This window comes from Ahaetulla prasina, chromosome 6 (assembly GCF_028640845.1).
Source record: "Ahaetulla prasina isolate Xishuangbanna chromosome 6, ASM2864084v1, whole genome shotgun sequence".
Taxonomy (NCBI): Eukaryota; Metazoa; Chordata; class Lepidosauria; order Squamata; family Colubridae; genus Ahaetulla; species Ahaetulla prasina.
The window spans coordinates 8,205,045-8,225,170 of record NC_080544.1 but is presented as its reverse complement, the minus strand read 5'-3'; the positions used below and the strand labels follow the sequence as shown (position 1 = coordinate 8,225,170).

Sequence of the window (20,126 nt, the reverse complement as noted above, 5' to 3'; positions counted from 1 at the left end):
TGGGAGCTGAAGTCCACAAGTCTTAAAGTTGCCAAGGTTAAAGGTAAAGGTTCCCCTCGCACATACGTGCTAGTCGTTCCCGACTAGGGGACGGTGCTCATCTCCTTTTCAAAGCAGAAGAGCCAGCGCTGTCCGAAGATGTCTCCGTGGTCATGTGGCCGACATGACTCAACGCCAAAGGTGCACGGAACGCTGTTACCTTCCCACCAAAAGTGGTCCCTATTTTTTCTACTTGCATTTTTAAGTGGGGAGTGGGGAGGGAATGGGGATTTTGCAGTATTCTTCCCCTGCCACACTCACCAAGCCACACCCACAGAACCGGTAGTAAAAACAATTGGACTTCACCACTGGTTCAGAGCCTTGATATTTGTGGGACCGTTTTCTCTCTATAACATCTATCTGCCAATAAATCTAATATAGTGAGCTCTTCACACCTCTCAATCAGAAATTGCCACCTACAGAATCAAGTGAAACTTTCCTTCTCAGTATTACAGCTGACGCTGCCTTGTCTGCACCCTTGCTCTTCTTGATCTTGAGAAAATCAGAGGAGGCTATTTGATCAAGCCTCAGTACCAGGGCAGCTATTACTCCTCCTCCAGATGAGTAATTTACTTTAACTCTCTGGTGTTACAATGTCTGATTATATTTATAATTCTTTTATATTACGATTTTAGCTCTAATCTTCGATGATTCAAACAAATTACTTTAACTCTTCTTATGGATTTGGGAAGTTGCACCCTGCTCAGAGTTAGCAAAGGGGATTAGCTAGAACAGCCTATTAACACTGTAAGTAAAAATATAGCAATTATCTTTCCTCACTGTGCATACAACGCACTAAACCAGGGGTCTCCAACCTTGGCCACTTTAAAATATTTACAGATCCTTCACATCCTGGATATAAACTGTTTCAACTCCTACCGTCAAAATGACGCTGCAGAGCACTGCACACCAGAACAACTAGACACAAGAACAGTTTTTTCCTGAAGGCCATCACTCCGCTAAACAAATAATTCCATCAACACTGTCAAACTATTTACTGAATCTGCACTACTATCAATCTTCTCATCGTTCCCATCACCCATCTCATTCCACTTGTGACTGTATGACTGTAACTTTGTTGCTGGTAATCCTTATGATTTATATTGATATATTGACCATCATTTGTATTGTAAGTGTTGTACCTTGATGAAGGTAACTTTTTTTATATGTACACTGAGAGCATATGCACCAAAACAAATTCCTTGTGTGTCCAATCACACTTGTCCTATTCTATTCTATTCTATTCTATTCTATTCTATTCTATGCTATGCTATGCTATGCTATGCTATGCTATGCTATGCTATGCTATGCTATGCTATGCTATGCTATGCTATGCTATGCTATTCTGTAATATATTCTCTATTCTATTCTGTTCTGTTCTATTTTTTTTATGTACACTGAGAGCATATGCACCAAAGACAAATTCCTTGTGTGTCCAATCAAGAATTCTATTCTATTCTATTCTATTCTATTCTATTCTATTCTATTCTATTCTATTCTATTTCTTTTATGTACACTGAGAGCATATGAACCAAAGACAAATTCCTTGTGTGTCCAATCACACTTGGCCAATAAAGAATTCTATTCTATTCTATTCTATTCTATTCTATTCTATTCTATTCTATTTCTTTTATGTACACTGAGAGCATATGCACCAAAGACAAATTCCTTGTGTGTCCAATCACACTTGACCAATAAAGAATTCTATTCTATTCTATTCTATTCTATTCTATTCTATTCTATTCTATTCTATTCTATTCTATTCTATTCTATTATATTCTATTCTATTTCTTTTAGTACACTGAGAGCATATGCACCAAAGACAAATTCCTTGTGTGTCCAATCACACTTGGCCAATAAAGAATTCTATTCTATTCTATTCTATTCTATTCTATTCTATTCTATTCTATTCTATTCTATTCTATTCTATTCTATTCTATTTCTTTTAGTACACTGAGAGCATATGCACCAAAGACAAATTCCTTGTGTGTCCAATCACACTTGTCCTATTCTATTCTATTCTATTCTATTCTATTCTATTCTATGCTATGCTATGCTATGCTATGCTATGCTATGCTATGCTATGCTATGCTATTCTGTAATATATTCTCTATTCTATTCTGTTCTGTTCTATTTTTTTTATGTACACTGAGAGCATATGCACCAAAGACAAATTCCTTGTGTGTCCAATCAAGAATTCTTTCTATTCTATTCTATTCTATTCTATTCTATTCTATTCTATTCTATTCTATTCTATTCTATTCCTTTTATGTACACTGAGAGCATATGAACCAAAGACAAATTCCTTGTGTGTCCAATCACACTTGGCCAATAAAGAATTCTATTCTATTCTATTCTATTCTATTCTATTCTATTCTATTCTATTCTATTCTATTCTATTCTATTTCTTTTAGTACACTGAGAGCATATGCACCAAAGACAAATTCCTTGTGTGTCCAATCACACTTGGCCAATAAAGAATTCTATTCTATTCTATTCTATTCTATTCTATTCTATTCTATTCTATTCTATTCTATTCTATTCTATTCTATTCTATTCTATTCTATTCTATTTCTTTTAGTACACTGAGAGCATATGCACCAAAGACAAATTCCTTGTGTGTCCAATCACACTTGGCCAAATCGTTCAGCTTCGGGATAGTCTAGACCAAAATTGCGATGATCCAAGTGGGATGGCAGAGGCACGTCTTGTTGAGGTTATTTGGGACGAGTTTGAGACTGTGGCTCTCGAGGACGTGGACAGGTTACTGGGGAGGCTACATGCGACCACATGTTTACTGGACCCGTGTCCTTCCTGGCTAGTGCTGGCTACTCAGGAAGTGACACGAGGCTGGCTCCGGGGAATTATAAATGCTTCATTGATGGAAGGGGTTTTCCCCGCTGCTTTGAAAGAGGCAGTGGTGAGACCCCTCCTCAAGAAGCCTTCCCTGGACCCAGCTATCTTGGGAAATTATCGTCCTGTCTCCAACCTTCGCTTTGTGGCGAAGGTTGTAGAGAGTGTGGTTGCATGGCAGCTTCCCCAGTACCTGGATGAAGCTGTCTATCTAGACCCGTTCCAGTCCGGCTTCCGGGCCGGTCACAGTACGGAGACAGCTTTGGTCGCGTTGGTGGATGACCTCTGGAGGGCCAGGGATAGAGGTTGTTCCTCTGCCCTGGTCCTATTAGATCTCTCAGCGATGTTTGATACCATCGACCATGGTATCTTGCTGCACCGGTTGGAGGGGTTGGGAGTGGGAGGCACCGTTTATCGGTGGTTCTCCTCTTATCTCTCCGACCGGCATGAGCAGTGTTGACAGGGGGCAGAGGTCGACCGCGAGGCACCTTACTTGTGGGTGCCTCAGGGGTCGATTCTCTCGCCTCCTGTTCAACATCTACATGAAGCCGCTGGGTGAGGTCATCAGTGGTTTCGGGTGAGTTATCATCTGTACGCTGATGATACTCAGCTGTACTTTTCACCCGAACCACCCCAACGAAGCTGTCAAGTGCTGTCCCGGTGTCTGGAAGCTATGCACGGGTCTGGATGGGGAGAAACAGACTCAAGCTCAATCCCTCCAAGACGGAGTGGCTGTGGATGCGGCACCCGGTACAGTCAGCTGCAGCCGCAGCTGGCTGTGAAGCGGTTATTGGCCCCAACGGAGGGTGCGCAACTTGGGTGTCCTCTTGGATGGGCGACTGTCGCTTGACGATCATTTGGCGGCCGTCTCCAAGAGGACCTTCCACCAAGTGTGCTTGGTGCGCCAGTTGCGCCCCTTTCTTCACCGGGATGCCTTATGCACGGTCACTCATGCCCTTGTCACTTCCCGCTTGGACTATTGCAATGCTCTCTACATGGGGCTGCCCTTGAAGTGCACCCGGAGGCTGCAGCTAGTCCAGAATGCAGCTGCGCTGGTAATAGTGGGGGCAACTCGTTGCTCCCATGTAACACCAATCCTGCGCAGCTTGCACTGGCTTCCTGTGGTCTTTCGGGTGCGCTTCAAGATTTTGGTTACCACCTTTAAAGCGCTCCATGGCTTAGGACCCGGGTACTTACGGGACCGCCTGCTGTTACCTTGTGCCTCCCACCGACCCGTGCCTCACACAGAGGGCCTTCTCAGGTGCCGTCTGCCAAGCAATGTCGGCTGGCGGCCCCAGGAAGGGCCTTCTGTTGGAGCTCCTACGCCTGGAATGAACTTCCCCGGTTTCGTCAATTGCCTGATCTTGGACCTTCGCGTGAGCTGAAAACGCACCTATTTATTCAAGCGGGACTGGATTGAAATTTTATTGGGGTATTTATGTTTTAAGATTTTAAATGGTTTTAAAATTTTGGCCACATTATAATATTTCTTTTTAACTTCTTTTTAATGTTTATATATTGAATTTTTACTTGGCTGTACACCGCCCTGAGTCCTCCGGGAGAAGGGCGGTATAAAAATCGAAATAAATAAATAAAATAAATAAATAAATACAAAATTCTATTCCATTCTATTCTATTCTATTGAGCCTGGCGGACTTCAACTCCCAGAATTCCCCAGCCAGCTTTGCTGGTTCTGGGAGTTGAAGTCCGCCAGGCTTAAAGTGGCCAAGGTTGGAGACCCCTGCACTGAGACTGGCGCTTGGCCACTTATTTTGTATGCAACATTGTAGAGAAGCTTCGCAAGCTGCGCTCCGAGATCGGCAGCGAAGGCTCCGCGCTCCCCCCCCCCCGATAGCCTCCTTCCCCATCATCAAGAGCTTCGCGGGCTTCCCTTAAACGGAGGCGGCCCAACTGCCCACAGCTGCTGGGCTGCGCCAAGCGAACCCCGCTGCGGGCTGACCGAAGCGGGCGGCTGCTTCCATTCTCCTGGCCGTGGGAACTCCGCCCGCCCCGCCGCTTTTCTCCCGGCTCAGAGAAAGGGGAAGAAGGGGAAGGGAGGAAGTGGTGGCCGCCCTCAGCCGGCCGGTTCTCGCTGAGGCGCCACAACGGTCTCCCTTCTTCTTCCCCCCCACAAGCGCCCGGAAGGAGGCTGAGGGCCAAGACCTCCGGCTGACTTTGCCGGCCGTAAGGACGGAGCTGGACGGGTCCTGAGGGGAAGCTCGGCATGGCAGCCGCCGCCTCCGCCGCCGCCTCAAGTAAGTCAGGCGAAGTTTTGGGGGGGGAGGGGGGGAAAAAAAGACCCCCCACCCCACCCCCAGCTGTGCCGCCCCGCTGCTCTCCCCCCCCCGCCCCGCCCCGTCTCCATTTCGCTCGTTGAAGAAGCGGAGCGAGGAGCTTCGGCGTCTCTTTGCCTCGCTGACGCCCCCCGCCCCGTTCCTTGGCTCGCTCAGGTGGGACGGAGAAAGTCCGGCCGAAAAGCCTCTGGAAGCGGCGCAGGGGGCGGACAAACTCGCCGACGAGTTCCCACGGGCGAGCCTCAACTTTTCCTTGAACTTTTTCCGTCGGCCACAGATCGGGCGCTAAGCGAGGGTTTCTAGCGGTCGGGCTCGAGCCGCTTCTGCCTAGCTGGCGCAAGGGGGGTCGGCGAACTCGGCTCTTTGAAGACTTGCGGACTTCAACTCCCAGAGTTCCTCAGCCAGCTTTGCTGAGGGGCTTTGCTGGCTGAGGGACTCTGGGAGTTGAAGTCCGCAAGTCTTCAAAGAGCCGAGTTCGCCGACCCCCTTGCGCTAGCGGGATGCTGAAACGAAAGCAGGCGCTGAGTGCCTCTGCCTGGCGCAGCCCTTATTATTATTATTATTATTATTATTATTATTATTATTATTATTATTATTATTATTATTATTATTATTATTATTATTAGAATAGAATAGAATAGAATAGAATAGAATAGAATAGAATAGAATAGAATAGAATTTTATTGGCCAAATGTGATTGGACACACAAGGAATTTGTCTTGGTGCAGATGCTCTCAGTGTACATAAAAGAAAAGATACGTTCATCAAGGTACAACATTTACAACACAATTGACGGTCAGTATATCAATATAAATCATAAGGATTGCCAGCAACAAGTTATAGTCATACAGTCATAAGTGGAAAGAGATGGGTGATGGGAACTATGAGAAGATTAATAGTAGTGCAGATTCAGTAAATAGTTTGACAGTGTTGATGGAATTATTTGTTTAGCGGAGTGATGGCCTTCGGGAAAAAACTGTTCTTGTGTCTAGTTGTTCTGGTGTGCAGTGCTCTGCAGCGTCATTTTGAGGGTAGGAGTTGAAACAGTTTATGTCCAGGATGCGAGGGATCTCCAAATATTTTCATGGCCCTCTTCTTGATTCGTGCAGTATACAGGTCCTCAATGGAAGGCAGGTTGGTAGCAATTATTTTGTCATTATATACATTATATACATTATATACAAGCACATTATATACAAGCACATACATTGAAAGGAAACAATAGGACAGGAACGGTAGATACGCTTGTGCTCTTATGCACGCCCCTTACAGACCTCTTAGGAAAGGGGTGAGGTCAATAGTAGACAGTCTTTGGTTAAAACTTTGGGGATTTTGGGAAAAGACCACAGAGTCAGGTAGTGTGTTCCAAGCATTAACAACTCTGTTACAGAAGTCATATTTTCTGCAATCAAGATTGGAGCGGTTCACATTAAGTTTAAATCTACTGTTTGCTCTTGAATTATTGCGATTGAAGCTGAAGTAGTCTTTTACAGGAAGGACATTGCAATAGATGATTCTGTGTGTTAAACACAGGTCTTGTTGGAGTCGGCGGAGTTCTAAGTTTTCTAAGCCTAGGATTTCAAGTCTGGTGGCATAAGGTATTTTGTTGTATTCAGAGGAGTGGAGAACTCTTCTTGTAAAATATTTCTGGACACGTTCAATTGTATTAATGTCAGAGATGTGGTGAGGGTTCCAGACAGGTGAGCTGTATTCAAAAATGGGTCTAGCAAATGTTTTATGTGCTCTGGTTAGTAGTGTGGTGTTTTTGGAAAAGAAGCTACGCAAATTAGGTTTACAACTCTTAGAGCCTTTTTTGCTATGTAGTTGCAGTGGGCTTTGGCACTTAGGTCATTTGATATGAAAACTCCAAGGTCTTAAACAGGGTGTGGCTCATCTGTAAGGTAATGTCCATCAAGCTTGTACTTAGTGTTTGGGTTCTTTTTTCCCAATGTGTAAGACTGAGCATTTGCTGATTGAGATTTGGTTGAGCTTTGCTGGCTAGGGGATTCTGGGAATTGAAGTCCATCAGGCTTAAAGTGGCCAAGGTTGGAGACCCCTGGACTAGAAGTCCCTTATGGACATTTTGTCTAAAACAGGGGGAAAAAACGAACACAGGCTTTCTGATTTTGACAATTAAATCGGATAGATCAGGGGTCTCCAACCTTGGTCCCTTTAAGACTTGTGGACTTCAACTCCCAGAGTTCCTCAGGTAGGACTCTGGGAATTGAAGTCCACAAGTCTTAAAGGGACCAAGGTTGGAGACCCCTGGGATAGATAATAGAAAGGAAAGGATTATGTTGTAATTATCGAGTAAGAGGTAAATTTATAATTGAACTTGTAACTGCTTTTAAAAAAGATCGGAAGTCAGTTCTTTATCTTTTATTTCTTTTCTATTTTTCTTTTAACTCCCCCCCTCCACTTTCTTGCAATTTCTGTTTGATTTCTTTCTTTTTCTTATACTTTTTATATAAGCTTGTTTTAGGTTTTTTTTCTTCCTTTATATATATATAAAGGGACTTGTTGCCAAATCAGCTTTGCACATAATACAGTAATACAAAGCTAGTCCACTTGATGCTGTTAGGTTGTCCTAAGGAGTAATCTAGCTGGATTCAGATTGCAAAATGAGCCAGAAAGTGACCATATTTTAGCCCGGCTTCTTAACTGAACCCTATGCATATACGTAGTTAATTTATGGTTCCTCTAGAAAGACATAAAAAAAGGCTGAGGCTGACGCTACATATTTTCATATTTGGTGGACTTGCAAGAAAATTAAGGCCTTTTGGATAAGAATTTGGTGGATTATTCAAAATGTACTGAAGAAGAAGATAAAGTTCCTGCCGCAATTTTTCCTTTTGGGAATTATAACGGATTGTACAGGGATTGAGACTAAATTGATTCTGAATTTAATAACAGCAGCAAGACTGTTGATTGGACAATACTGGAAGAAAGAAGAGGTACCTATAATAGAAGAATGGATATTGAAAGTCATTAATTTGGCTGAGATGGCTAAAATCTCAGCTTTTTTAAAAGACAATACGCAGGAAAGATATTTAATTGAATGGAAAAAATGGATTGATTATCTACAAAACAGATATCAGATTAAGAAATATCAGATTGCCTTTGAATAATTAGGAAGTATTATTTTATGTAATGGGGAGGGGGTTGGGAGATGAAAAGATTTGAATGAGGTTAATTGGATTAGAAGGGAAAATTTTACTCTATGTTTGGTTTATGTATAACAATACCTTGTGATTGACCCAGGAAGGGGGGGGAGGGGAGGGGGGAAGGGGGTTTTCTGGGAGGGAGGGGGGAAAAAAGGGGGGAAAATGTTTTTGTTTTTTAAAACTTTTTCAATTAAAAAAAAAAAGGCTGAGGGAATCATAGTTGAGTGATAACTAAGCATATGGTTCAAATACCGTCTGCCTCTTGTTTCTGAATTACAGGTGTATTTTACCTGAATTCTTGTATAGCCAGAGTCCCAGACGGTTAAAAGTTGGGCCGTATCCCACATCATACTGGCTTCTGAAACTAATTCAGCTACAAATCAGATGCTCAATGTCTTTTCTTGTCTATATCTATGCTTGACAATTGTTGAGATTATTTAGAAAGTCTTCAAATTGTCAGCGCTTCAAATCTCCTAACTGCCTTTTTGCTGTTTCCGTATAAATTCCAAAATTAGATATGATTTATTTAGAAAGGTGCTTAGATATACCACGTTGCAGCAGCCAGATTGTAAAAAAAAATTGCATGGAATTTAACACTATGCTAAATTAAAAGGTAGAAACATGCAGTTTAAAGTATACTTTTTATGTTTGTTAATTGCATTATATTATTTTCACTGTTCTTTATTTTACAATGTATGTATTGTAAATAACTTTTGTCACCTACCTAGAGCACCTAAGTTATTATATATATTAGAAAGTAAATAAAGTAACCAAGATACATTATCATGTGCAAATCGGACTATGCTGCTGTGAAATCAGCGGCTTTAAGTACCCTAAATCTGCTAAGGATTGTAGCCAGAAAATACAAGTAAGTTTCTCTTCCGTTTTTGAATTTAAGCTTCTGCATGGATAATGTACAAAGAAGGAACTCATGCAAGACCCTTTGAGGGGCTTTTTGAACTGTTCTGACGTAACAGTTTCATTTTCCCCAGAGCTAAAAGCAGAGGAAGTGCAGTCCTATGAAAACATGAACTCTGTCTAAATTCTGGAATAGATTAAATAATCAGTCTGTGAGAATTTGGAAAACAATACATTGTTTGGCGGGAACCACCATTGATTTGTTAAGAATAAATAATTAGAGAGCCAGTTTGGTGTAGCGATTAAGGTATCAGGCTAGAAACTGGGAAACCATGAGTTACAGTTCAGCCTTGAGCATGAAGTCAGTTGGGTGACCTTGGGCCAGGTACTTTCTTTCAGCCCTAGGAAAGAAGCAGTGGCAAACTATTTCTGAAAAACCTTACTGTAGGGTCTTGTCCAGGCAGTTTCCAATTTCGGCTGAAGAGATTGTAGAAAAAATGCTTTTAAAAGGCTCTGACGATTCCATCTGAGCTGTTTGATCATCAGAGGCTTTTTTTTTTACTTTTAAAAGCATTTTTTCAGCCGAAGAAAAACTGCTTTTAAAAGTTAAAAAAAAAACCCTCTGATGACCGCACGGCTTAGCTGGGCATGGGGGGGGGCAGGGATTTTTGCTACCGGTTCTCCAAACCACCCGCCGCCATTGCTATGCGATCCAGTCCGAACCAGGAGCATTTCACCCCTGGTGCAGAGCCATATTAACAGCATCATCTGTTAATCTATTTGCTTGGTATGCAAATTGCAAGGGGTCTAACAGTGGATCTGTGATGGTTTTCAAGTGAGACAGCACTAGCCTTTCAAAGGTTTTCATGACTACAGATGTTAGAGCAACTGGTCTGTAGTAGTTCAGTTCCTTGATGGTGGGCTTGTTCGGCACTGGGATGACGGTAGAGCTTTTGAAAGCAGGCTTAATAGCAGCAAGTGTGAGAGGGATCTTGGAGTCTTAGCAGACAACCAGCTAAATTTGAGCCAGCAGTGTGCGGCGGCAGCCAAAAAAGACAATGCAATCCTAAATTACCTTAACAGAGAGATACAATCAAGATCAAGTGAGGTACTAATACCACTCTATAGAATATAATATAATAGAATAGAATAGAATAGAATAGAATAGAATAGAATTGAATTGAATTGAATTGAATTGAATTGAATTTTTATTGGCCAAGTGTGATTGGACACACAAGGAATTTGTCTTGGTGCATATGCTCTCAGTGTACATAAAAGAAAAGATACGTTCATCAAGGTACAACATTTACAACACAATTGATGGTCAATATATCAATATAAATCATAAGGATTGCCAGCAACAAGTTATAAAGCCTTAGGAAGACCTCACCTAGAATACTGCATCCAGTTTTGGTCACCACACTATAAAAAAGATGTGGAGACTTTAGAAAAAGTGCAGAGAAGAGCAACCAGAATGATGAGGGGACTGGAGACTAAAACATACCGTATGAAGAACGGTTACAGGAACTGGGCATAGCTAGTCTACTGAAGAGAAGGACCAGGGGAGACATGACAGTACTGTTCCAATATTTGAAGGGCTGCCAAAGAAAGGAGGGGGTCAAGCTGTTTTTCAAAGCACCAGATAAGGAATAATGGATGGAAACTGACCAAGGAGAGATTCAACCTGGAAATAAGGAGGAATTTCCTGACAGTGAGAACCATCAACCGATGGAACAGAAGTTGCCTTCAGAAGTTGTGAGAGCTTCATCCCTGGAGGCTTTCAAGAAGAGACCAGACTGCCAATTGTCAGAAATGGTGTAGGGTCTCCTGCTTGGGCGGGAGGTTAGACTACATGACCTACAAGGTCCCTGCCAACTCTTTTAATCTATAATCTGTATAAGTGTTCATGCAAAACCTTGTTAATCAGTTGCATCAATATGTCAGGAGCCCCCTGCAGCCCAATCTGGAGGACTCGGAATTAGAAACATGCTGGGGGGGAAATTAAATGTGGGATATATATTTTCTACCCAGATTGCATTGAGTCCATGATAGTCCATGCATAGGTGAAGTCTTTCTTTTCCCAGAATAGCATGGAAGCAGTGGTGGGATTCAGCCAGTTCGCACCACTTCGGGAGAACCGGTTGTTAACTTTCTGAGCAGTTTTGGTGAACTGGTTGTTGGAAGAAATCATTAGGGCAGAGAACCGGTCGTTAAATTATTTGAATCCCACCACTGCATGGGAGTCACCATGTGCGACTTTGTGTGTTGACTAAAACCCCTGGCGAAGTTCTTATGTATGATCACCCTCAGTTCCTCAGCGCTCTTGATGTCATAGAGTAGAGTTTGGGTTTGGGTAATTTGGCCCCAGGTAGAATTTCAGTGAGGCAGTTTGGGGCTAGTAGAGTAGAGAACATCCGAATTCTGTTCACTGACAATTTCTTTCAAGTTCCAATACTGTTTTAGGATTAGCAAAGTGAGATTTCTCTGCTTGCTTGCTATTGCTGCACTTTGCACTTTCACTTTCCTAAAAGGTTCGCATGGTTGGCTCCTTACCGCCCGTTTTTATCTCCCGCGGGTGCCGAGGCTCAGCAATCAGCTGCCTGATGATGTTCTTTACCATACTGAAAGCATCTGGCACTGCAGCAGCAGCGAGAGCTGGCATTTTGGTTTCCTAGTTTTGAAGGTTCTCATTATTTTTTTTTGGCCCGAATAATCATCGCTGTTCTTGGTTGGTATGTGCATGGTATTTGGCCAAGTCGATTTCCACCTTATCTGCCAGGACATACCAGCCTTGGATGGCCCTTGGCATCCCCCTAGACAGGCAGGAGTAGAACACTTTGTTGGCCAACCTCTCATGGAAGCACTCTTATCAGCATGCCCTGAGGCCAATCTACCAGTTTGCTGGCCAAGCTCCGGAACTCTTGAATGTAGGCTGTGATGGGTCTTCTTTTCTTGCTTGAGGATTTTGGCCTGGTTCATATCTTCTGGTCAGCAAGCGGTTCTTTGAACCACTTCCTTAAGGCAGCCATAAATTTATTGAACTGGTGCAGTTTCATGGTGTCATCATCATTAGATCTCTCAGCGGCTTTTGATACCATCGACCATGGTATCTTGCTGCACTGGTTGGAGAGTTTGGGAGTGGGAGGCACCGTTTATTGGTGGTTCTCCTCCTATCTCTCTGACCGGTCGCAGACGGTGTTGACAGGGGGGCAGAGATCGACCGCGAGGCCCCTTACTTGTGGGGTGCCTCAGGGGTCGATTCTCTCGCCCCTCCTGTTCAACATCTACATGAAGCCGCTGGGTGAGGTCATTAGTGATTTCGGGGTGAGTTACCATCTGTACGCTGATGACACGCAGCTGTACTTTTCCACCCCAGGCCACCCCAACGAAGCTGTCGAAGTGCTGTCCCAGTGTCTGGAAGCCCTACGGGTCTGGATGGGGAGAAACAGACTCAAGCTCAATCCCTCCAAGACGGAGTGGCTGTGGATGCCGGCACCCCGGTACAGTCAGCTGCAACCGCAGCTGACTGTTGGGGGCGAGTTATTGGCCCCAATGGAAAGGGTGCACAACTTGGGTGTCCTCCTGGATGGGCGGCTGTCGTTTGATGATCATCTGGCGGCCATCTCCAGGAGGGCCTTTCACCAAGTACGCTTGGTCCGCCAGTTGCGCCCCTTCCTTGACCGGGATGCCTTATGCACGGTCACTCATGCTCTTGTCACTTCTCATTTGGATTATTGCAATGCTCTCTACATGGGGCTGCCCTTGAAGTGCTCCCAGAGGCTTCAGCTAGTTCAGAATGCAGCTGCGCGGGTAATAGTGGGAGCCACTCGCTGCTCCCATGTAACACCACTCCTGCGCAGTCTGCACTGGCTTCCTGTGGTCTTTCTGGTGCGCGTTAAGATTTTGGTTACCACCTTTAAAGCGCTCCATGGCTTAGGGCCCGGGTACTTACGGGACTGCCTGCTGTTACCTTATGCCTCCCACCGACCCGTACGCTCACACAGAGAGGGTCTTCTCAGGGTGCCGTCCGCCAAACAATGTCGGCTGGCGGCCCCCAGGGGAAGGGCCTTCTCTGTTGGAGCTCCTACTCTTTGGGACGAACTTCCCCCTGGTTTATGCCAATTGCCTGATCTTTGGACTTTTCGCCGTGAGCTGAAAACGCATTTATTTATTCAGGCGGGACTGGCTTAAAAATTTTATTAAATTTTAATTGGGGTTATTTATGAATTTTAGGGTTTTAAATTGTTTTAAATTTCGGCCATTTTTGTAATATGCTTGGTTTTAAGTTTTTGTTTTAATGTGTATATTGTGGGGTTTTTATTATTTGGCTGTACACCGCCCTGAGTCCTTCAGGAGAACGGCGGTATAAAAATCTAATAAAATAAAATAAAATAATAAATCATGGAGAGCCACCAGCCACTGTGTGGCTTCCTCCTTGAAGGCCATGGTGATGTACGGCACTTTGGCCAGGTTGTTCAGTAGGTCTGCCACATACTCTTCCATGTAATTCCACAATTGGGTTAGGAGGAAGGCCAGCTATTTCTCATGTCCATCGAATTTCACTCCTAGCGCTAATGGACTGCAGGGCCCTCTTCCCAGGAGGGTAGCTCGGGTCAATGGTGGAGCTGGTCAGGCAACTGCTGGCTGGGCTGCTGCCCCCTGGGTCTGCTGCGGCAGTGGTGGATCTGGCCCCACTGAAAGGTCTTGAGTTCTCAGCTTGTCAAAGGCATCCCTCAGAAAATCAGTTGCCTGCTCAAGCACCACCGTGTGGAGATCGGGTCCATCCCAGAGGTGGGTTTCAGCAGGTTCTCACTAGTTCTGGAGAACCGGTAGCGGAAATTTTGAGTAGTTCGGAGAACCGGTAGTAAAAATTCTGACTGGCCCCGCCCTCATCTATTCTCTGCCTCCCAGGTCCCAGCTGATCAGGAGGGAATGGAGATATGGCAGTATCCTTCCCCTGGAGTGGGGAGGGAATGGGGATTTTACACTATCCTTCCCCTGCAGTGGGGAGGGAATGGAGATTTTACAGTATCCTTCCCCTGCAGTGGGGAGGGAATGGAGATTTTACACTATCCTTCCCCTGGAGTGGGGAGGGAATGGGGATTTTACACTATCCTTCCCCTGGAGTGGGGAGGGAATGGGGATTTTACACTATCCTTCTCCTGCAGTGGGGAGGGAATGGGGATTTTACACTATCCTTCTCCTGCAGTGGAGAGGGAATGGGGATTTTACACTATCCTTCCCCTGGAGTGGGGAGGGAATGGGGATTTCGCAGTATCCTTCCCCTGGAGTGGGGAGGGAATGGGGATTTTACAGTAACCTTCCCCTGGAGTGGGGAGGGAATGGGGATTTTACAGTATCCTTCCCCTGGAGTGGGGAGGGAATGGGGATTTTACACTATCCTTCTCCTGCAGTGGGGAGGGAATGGGGATTTTACACTATCCTTCTCCTGCAGTGGGGAGGGAATGGGGATTTTACACTATCCTTCCCCTGGAGTGGGGAGGGAATGGGGATTTTACACTATCCTTCTCCTGCAGTGGGGAGGGAATGGGGATTTTACACTATCCTTCTCCTGCAGTGGGGAGGGAATGGGGATTTTACACTATCCTTCCCCTGCAGTGGGGAGGGAATGGAGATATGGCAGTATCCTTCCCCTGGAGTTGGGAGGGAATGGGGATTTTACACTATCCTTCCCCTGGAGTGGGGAGGGAATGGGGATTTTACACTATCCTTCCCCTGGAGTGGGGAGGGAATGGGGATTTCGCAGTATCCTTCCCCTGGAGTGGGGAGGGAATGGGGATTTTACACTATCCTTCCCCTGCAGTGGGGAGGGAATGGGGATTTTACACTATCCTTCCCCTGCAGTGGGGAGGGAATGGAGATTTTATAATATCCTTCCCCTGCCGCGCCCACCAAGCCACACCCACAGAACCGGTAGTAAAAAAATTTGAAACCCACCCCTGGTGTGAGTAAAGTGTGAAAGTTGGTTTCTGAGCTTTTTGTGGCTGTGTGAGGTTCCTGCTTGTTGCCGGGGCCATTTTGGGTGAAGTGCAGCTGCTTTTGCATTGCGTGTGAGTCTGTTGTGTTGTGTTGTGTTGTGTGTGTGTAAAGTGTGAAAGTTGGTTTTTGGTACCTCTTATTGTTTTGTATACTTTGTTTATTATTTTTAATATTTATTGTTATTGGCCACGGCCACCCAGTCACACAACGGCCAAGCCACTCTCACCCAGTCACATGACCGCCAAGCCACGCCCAGTGTCACATGACCATCAAGCCACGCCCACAAAATAAGCCACACCCATAGAACCGGTAGTAAAAAAAATTAGAACCCACCTCTGGTCCATCCGTTTATGGGCTCACATGCCTCTGTGGAGCGCCAGACTTGGGACCGGCTCCTGTGAGTATGAATTATTCTGGAAGGAGGTTTATCCCAATCCTCCAATCTCCTGACTCTAATCAACCACCAGGCTTTCAGTCGGGAGCTTGCTTCTAGGAGGTATCTCTGCTTCTTCTAGCCTGGGGATACTCCCCACTGTCCCTCCGTTTCGAAGTGGCTGATCCCCCAGGTCTCCGTCTCCTCCTTCCCTTCCTCGTGGTCTGATATCTCTTGCACAATTTATTTTATTTTATTTATTTATTTTGTCACAACAGTATATATAAGCATAAGCATGAAAGTAACTTTATAATATATAAGCATATATATACATATATAAGCATAAGCATGTAATAACTATATTAATTGGATATAATGAAAGGAAACAATAGGACAGGAACGGTAGGCACGTTTGTGCTCTTATGCACGCCCCTTACGGACCTCTTAGGAATGGGGTGAGGTCAATAGTAGACAGTTTTTGGTTAAAGCTTTTGGGATTTTGAGAAGAGACCACAGAGTCTGGTAGTGTGTTCCAAGCATTCACAACTCTGTTACAGAAGTCATATTTTCTGCAATCAAGATTGGAGCGGTTCACATTAAGTTTAAATCTATTGTTTGCTCTTGTATTGTTGTGATTGAAGCTGAAGTAGTCTTTAACAGGAAGGACATTGCAATAGATGATTCTATGAGTTAAACACAGGTCCTGTCGAAGGCGTGATATATATCCGTGGTAGAGTTGATTCTCTGAGTAGATGGCTACTGCCGATTTGGCTTAATGTTGGACTTTTCCCAACTGGTTCATTAGGAAGAAAGAGCCTTCGACTGCATTCATAGTGAAATGTATACTTTACTAGAGCCAAGCAGTTACAAGATCTGAGGTTTGCATGTGAAAACTGCCTTACTTCCCCAGGTCCTTCCCCCAGAGTATCTCTCCGGTGTCCAATTGGATTCCAACCAATTGTTTTGGTAACAGTTCTGATGCTTGGCAGTCCACATTCCGTTCCCATGCTTGTGGCCTTGGGGTCTGCCAGTCGATGTCTCTGGGAGGCACTCAGAATAGTTTAGGTTTCTGGTCTTCCCCTCCTTATCTGTCGGCCCTCTCCCGCCAGGCTTCATGGCAGCCTTGCATCAGCAAATGCAAGTGATGGGGTGACGCACAATGGCAGCACTGATACTTGATTCAATTAGCATAGCTTAAAGTCCCATTTGTAAGATCAAATCTATTTTACTTTTCAGCAGAAAAACACTCCGCGGCTTGCAATGTGCTGATTGTGTACGGAAAAGATGCTAAGGAATGGTGTCAGTATCTTCAGAGTCTCTTGCGGTCATGCCAAGAAATCCAAAGCTGCAGAGTGGAGAGCAGAGCTTCTATTTCCACGGAGGAAGAGGTTCTCTTCAAGAACAGCAAGTGTATAATTATTCTACTGTCATCTGAATTGGTAGAGAGCTTCTGTATCCCTGCTGTACTTCAGACTCTGCAAAATGCTCTGCGACCTCCATCAAAAGTGGTGAAATTCTTCTGTGGGGTTTCGGCGTGTGAGAATTACGATGAGTTTTTCAAGGACTGGTCTCAATGGAAAGAGCTTACCTATGATGATGAACCAGAGACCTACGTTGATGCAGTCCTAAAAGTTATTTCAGAAGCAGGTAAGGTGCTGTCTTTTTATTTTTAATGTCTCCGCTCCTCATTCTGGGTATGGCTTTACTCTGCATTGTATAGCATCTTTTATTTTTCTGCTGTGAGCTGCCCGGAATCTAATAGAGTTAGATGGTAGCTAAATCAAATCAAATCAAAAATTAAATAAATTTAGTTAATTAGTTAACTAACTGGTTAATTTGAGACTTTCTCATCATGCATTGTTTTCTATACCTTCCTTGAAAAAAACGGCTTGCACTTTTTTGTATTCAAAATATTTAACTTTGCATGCGATTATAAAATCAAATACTGATGCTTTTTTCCTGGTTCCATGCTATAAATCTGAGAGATAAAGGTAGTCCTCAAATTACGACGCCACCATTGAGCCCAAAATTTCTGTTGCTAAGTGAAACGTTTGTTAAGTGAGTTTGACCCATTTGACGATTTTTCTTTTCACAGTTGTTACGTGAATCGTTGCATTTGTTGAGTTGACAGCGTGGTTGTTAAGTGAATTTGCATTCCCCACTGACTTTGCTCATCAGGAGGCCACAAAAAGGGATCACATGACCCCGAGACACTGCGACCGTCATAAACATGAATCAGTTGACAAGCATCAGAATTTTGATCATGTGACCATGGAGAGGCTTCAACGGTCATAATTTATTTATTTATTTATTTATTTGTTGTATTTTAAGATGGCTGTACACCGCCCTGAGTCCTTCGGGAGAAGGGCGGTATAAAAATCTAATAAAATAAAATAAAATAAAATAAAATAAAATAAAATAAAATAAAATAAAATAAAATAAAATAAAATAAAATAAAATAAAATAATTTAATTTAATTTAATTTACTTTAATTTAATTTAATTTAATTAATAAAATTCAATTCAAGCCAGCCTTGAATGAAAAGATGTGTCTTCAGTTCGACGGAATGTCCGAAGGTCAGGTATTTGGCGAAACCCGGGGAAGCTCATTCCAGAGTGTGGAGCCCCCACAGAAGGACCTTCCCTGGGGCCGCCAGCCGACATTGTTTGGCGGACGGCACCCTGAGAAGTCCCTCTCTGTGAGAGCGTACGGGTCGGTGGGAGGCATGTGGTAACAGCAGGCGGTCCCGTAAGTACCCAGGCCCTAAGCCATGGAGTGCTTTAAAGGTTGTAACCAACACCTTAAAGTGGACTCGAAAGGCCACAGGTAGCCAGTGCAGTCTGCGCAGCTGCATTCTGGACTAACTGAAGCCTCCGAATGCACTTCAAGGGGAGCCCCATGTAGAGAGCATTACAATAATCCAAGCGAGACGTAACGAGCGCATGAGTGACTGTGCACAAGGCATCCCGATCAAGGAAGGGGCGCAACTGCCGAACCAGGCGAACCTGGTGGAAGGCCCTCCTGGAGACGGCCGTCAAATGATCTTCAAACGACAGCCGTTCATCCAGGAGGACACCTAAATTGCGCACCCTATCCTTTGGGGCCAATAACTCGCCTCCAACAGTCAGCTGCGGCTGCAGCTGGCTGAATCGGGATGCCGGCATCCACAGCCACTCCGTCTGGGATTAAGCTTGAGCCTGTTTCTCCCCATCCAGACCCGTACGGCTTCCAAGCACCGGGACAGCACTTCAACAACTTCATTGGGGTGGCCTGGGGTGGAAAAGTACAGCTGGGTGTCATCAGCGTACTGCTGGTATCTCACCACGAAGCCACTGATGATCTCACCCAACGGCTTCATGTAGATGTTGAACAGCAGGGGCGAGAGAATCGACCCCTGCGGCACCCCACAAGTGAGGCACCTCGCGGTCGACCTCTGCCCCCCTGTCAACACTGCGACCGCATCGTCGGAGAGATAGGAGGAGAACCACCGATACATGGTGCCTCCCACTCCCAATCCCCCCAACCGGCGCAGCAAGATACCATGGTCGATGGTATCAAAAGCCACTGAGAGGTCTAATAGGACCAGGGCAGAGGTGTAACCCCTGTCCCTGGCCCTCCAGAGATGATCCACCAATGCGACCAAAGCTGTCTCCGTGCTGTATCCGGGTCGAAAGCCGGACTGGAACAGGTCTAGATAGACGGCTTCATCCAGGTATTGGGGTAGCTGTCGCGCCACAGCATTCTCTACAGCAACCTTCGAACGGGTTAAGGTTGAGACTGGACGATAATTACCCAAAATAGCTGGGTCCAGGAGGACACCTAAATTGCGCACCCTATCCTTTGGGGCCAATAACTGCCTCCAACAGTCAGCTGCGGCTGCAGCTGACTGAATCGATGCCGGCATCCACAGCCACTCCGGCCTTGGAGGATTAAGCTTGAGCCTGTTTCTCCCCATCCAGACCCGCACGGCTTCCAAACACCGGGACAGCACTTCAACAACTTCATTGGGGTGGCCTGGGGTGGAAAAGTACAGCTGGGTGTCATCAGCGACAGCTGGTATCTCACCAAGCCACTGATGATCTCACCCAACGGCTTCATGTAGATGTTGAACAGCAGGGCGAGAGAATCGACCCCGCGGCACCCCACAAGTGAGGCACCTCGCGGCGACCTCTGCCCCCCTGTCAACACCGTCTGCGACCGTCGGAGAGATAGGAGGAGAACCACCGATACACGGTGCCTCCCACTCCCAATCCCCCAACCGCGCAGCAAGATACCATGGTCGATGGTATCAAAAGCCGCTGAGAGGTCTAATAGGACCAGGGCAGAGGAGTAACCCTGTCCCTGGCCCTCCAGAGATCATCCACCAATGCGACCAAAGCTGTCTCCGTGCTGTATCCGGGTCGAAGCCGGACTGGAACGGGTCTAGATAGACGGCTTCATCCAGGTATTGGGGTAGCTGTCACGCCACAGCACTCTCTACAACCTTCGCAACAAAGCGAAGGTTGGAGACTGGACGATAATTACCCAAAATAGCTGGGTCCAGGA

General features: G+C 45.2%; 1 protein-coding gene across 2 annotated transcripts in view; it reads left to right on the top strand.

Annotated features, from left to right (window-relative positions):
- Positions 1 to 4,713: 4,713 nt before the first annotated feature.
- PIK3AP1 (phosphoinositide-3-kinase adaptor protein 1) overlaps positions 4,714 to 20,126 on the top strand; it is an 88,767-nt gene continuing 73,354 nt past the window's right edge. Inside the window, exons 1-2 of one of the 2 annotated variants that reach the window (XM_058188850.1) lie at positions 4,714 to 5,147; positions 16,821 to 17,228. In XM_058188850.1, the coding sequence (XP_058044833.1) occupies positions 5,117 to 5,147; positions 16,821 to 17,228 (439 nt within the window). In that variant the 5' untranslated portion in view covers positions 4,714 to 5,116. Of the gene's footprint in view, positions 5,148 to 16,817; positions 17,229 to 20,126 lie in introns of both variants that reach the window. The other variant, XM_058188849.1, reaches the window with a different exon arrangement.